The sequence below is a fragment of the Syngnathus scovelli genome, chromosome 20 (assembly GCF_024217435.2).
Source record: "Syngnathus scovelli strain Florida chromosome 20, RoL_Ssco_1.2, whole genome shotgun sequence".
Lineage (NCBI taxonomy): Eukaryota > Metazoa > Chordata > Actinopteri > Syngnathiformes > Syngnathidae > Syngnathus > Syngnathus scovelli.
The window spans coordinates 8,066,103-8,068,882 of record NC_090866.1 but is presented as its reverse complement, the minus strand read 5'-3'; the positions used below and the strand labels follow the sequence as shown (position 1 = coordinate 8,068,882).

General features: G+C 39.9%; 1 protein-coding gene across 1 annotated transcript; it reads left to right on the top strand.

The window, feature by feature from the left end:
* On the top strand, nt 1-2,780 carry LOC125990156 (proteasome subunit alpha type-6). The gene is made up of 7 exons (XM_049756951.2): nt 1-177; nt 853-947; nt 1,031-1,112; nt 1,184-1,339; nt 1,859-2,037; nt 2,122-2,216; nt 2,572-2,780. Exons 1-7 carry the CDS (start codon nt 102-104, stop codon nt 2,627-2,629), a joined length of 741 nt encoding a protein of 246 aa, XP_049612908.1. The 5' UTR covers nt 1-101; the 3' UTR covers nt 2,630-2,780.

The following is a 2,780-nucleotide window of genomic DNA, read 5'->3' as shown; positions in this document are numbered from 1 at the left end:
GGATGTACTTTTAGTCGAGCCGCACAACTTCCGGGTTGAAACACCGTAGCCGCTTGCATATTTTTTTAGGACGAACACCTCGGCCAAGTTTACCTTGGAAAATGTCCCGAGGCTCAAGTGCAGGGTTTGATCGCCACATTACCATCTTCTCTCCTGAAGGAAGGCTTTATCAAGTCGGTCAGTATGTGTATTATTTTAAACGATAGCCGGCGTGTTAGCCAGTCTGCTAAATGCGCTGTCATGGTTTGGTTAGCTCCTCTAATAGCTCGCAAATAAGGCATTACTGCAGCGAAAAAAATCTAAATGTATTATATTAGTCCACATGTAACTCGTTTATGTTGCCGGAGATATGTTTTGGCAACTTAAATATTTTTAAATGGATCAGCGTGAACCAGCAGTTTAGCAATGAGCTAACATTAGCGTGCACTGACTAATTCATTGTTGTTGTACTTTTGCTGTAACAGAGGGCTACTATTACATATTTTTGCTATCATCATTAAATTAACTACATTTGTATTGATTAGTGTAGATTTGGGGTGAATGGCAAAGCTTTTCTAAACTGAAGAAATTCGAAAGTGAAAGTGTAACAATTTTGCATGCATGTAATGTATTTTTTTTTTCCTAAGAAGCCATAAGAAGTTATGTAGTATACTAAAGCCCTGCCCAAAGCTTATTCATCGTTGCTGATGCATATCACAAAGATAATCCTTAAAGGAAGAAGGAATACAGTACTCCCTTTGTGTAATTAAAAAATTTGTCACAGTCGACTTTTGCCCTGCTAGTTACACAAACCCTTTCAAAACAACTGTCTCTCAAGCATAATATTACCATCAACCTGTTTCCCAATTGCAGAATATGCATTCAAGGCTATCAATCAAGGTGGACTCACATCTGTCGCCGTCCGTGGGAAGGACTGTGCCGTTGTTGTCACACAGAAAAAAGTACCGGTGAGTGTGTATCAGTTCATTTGCCTAGCTTGGATGTTAAAGTTCTAAAGATCATCAATAACAAACATTTTTTCCATTAACAGGACAAGCTTCTGGATTCGGCCACAGTGACCCACCTTTTCAGAATAACAGATAACATTGGATGTGTAATGTCCGGAATGACAGGTAAACAATGACACCAAAAGGATCAACAACACATTTCACCTTATTTACCCCCACCCCTCCCTCCTAAATAGCTGACAGCAAGTCCCAAGTCCAGCGCGCCCGCTACGAGGCAGCCAACTGGCAGTACAAGTATGGCTATGAGATCCCAGTGGACATGCTTTGTAAAAGAATTGCAGACATCTCTCAAGTCTACACTCAGAATGCTGAGATGCGACCACTGGGCTGCTGTAAGTACATATAAAAATCAGTCAGAAATTCAAATAGTTTGACGCTATGCCTTTAAACAACCACTGGGTGTGTCTTCCACTTAACCAACTTGCCAGCGATAACTTGCCAATAAATTAAACAAAAGAGAAACTTGACGTTATCCGTGAACAACAAACCGATGAGGTAAATCGTCAAAGGTTGCACTTCTATGGAGCAACTTCCTCAGTAACTGGGAAATAACAGAAGTTAATTATGTAATTAAATAATCACAATTATTATAATTACTTAATGGCTTTAGTTACTTTTGATGCAATGTTTACAATTTTTTTGTTTTGTTTTTAAAAAGGCTGTTTAAGATCACTTTTCAATAAAGAGGTTCAGCTTTACACAGCAGAAGGCTTAAGTGCACAAAGCCCGACCCAGCACAACAAAGATCGGGCTTGTAATTGATCCAGTTTATTGCAGAAGATCCCCTTGGGCTCTCTTCCTGGAACTCGTTGCTAGATACTTCAAATTCAAGAGCGTTGTCGTACCCGCAGGTATGATTGTGATCGGTGTAGACGCGGAATGCGGTCCCCAGGTCTACAAATGTGACCCAGCTGGCTACTATTGTGGCTTCAAAGCCACTGCGGCTGGGGTGAAGCAAACGGAAGCCACCAGCTTCCTGGAGAAGAAGGTGAAAAAGAAATTGGATTGGACCTTTGAGCAAACTATCGAGGTAAAGAATGCAAAATCTTTCCACCACTTATCCTATAAGTGATTGGAAATTAATAAAGAAATCCCCTTCATACCTTTTTTCTAGACGGCTATTTCCTGTCTGTCAACTGTGCTCTCCATTGACTTCAAGCCCTCTGAGCTTGAGGTGGGCGTGGTCACAACACAAGATCACAAATTCAGGTAAAGGTGGCTCAATATGTTTCTCAAATAATAACCAAAAAAGGAAAGACATTTTTGAAGGGCATCATTCCTTGTTAAGGAGATTTTTTTTGTAGATGGTGAGGGTGGATCTTGAAACAGGTAGTGAGATTGCGTAATAAAGAAAGGTCATTGTTTGTGATTTAATCCCTTCGGCATGTGTGGAATTTACATGGGTGAATTTATAAGGGGGTGACGTCATAGAAGAAAACTATTTCCTCAAGGTGAAACTCAAATGCCATGGCATAATGAATTTAAGGCCATTTGATCAAAAACTCCAAAGTAATTTCTGCAAAAAAGACAGGAACAAAAAAATAGTCTATTTTGTTCTTTCCAGGATTTTGACAGAGGGCGAAGTGGATATTCACCTGATGGCCCTGGCCGAGCGAGACTGAGCGAGAAAACAAATTAACCCCTGTTAGAATTTAATTAGAGCATGATACAGTTCTTACATAAAGACTGCCGTTCTATTGGTTTGCTGTACATTTCCCCCCTTCTGATACATTCAACAATAAAAAAAAAACGTTTTGGAGTAAAAAAACAAAA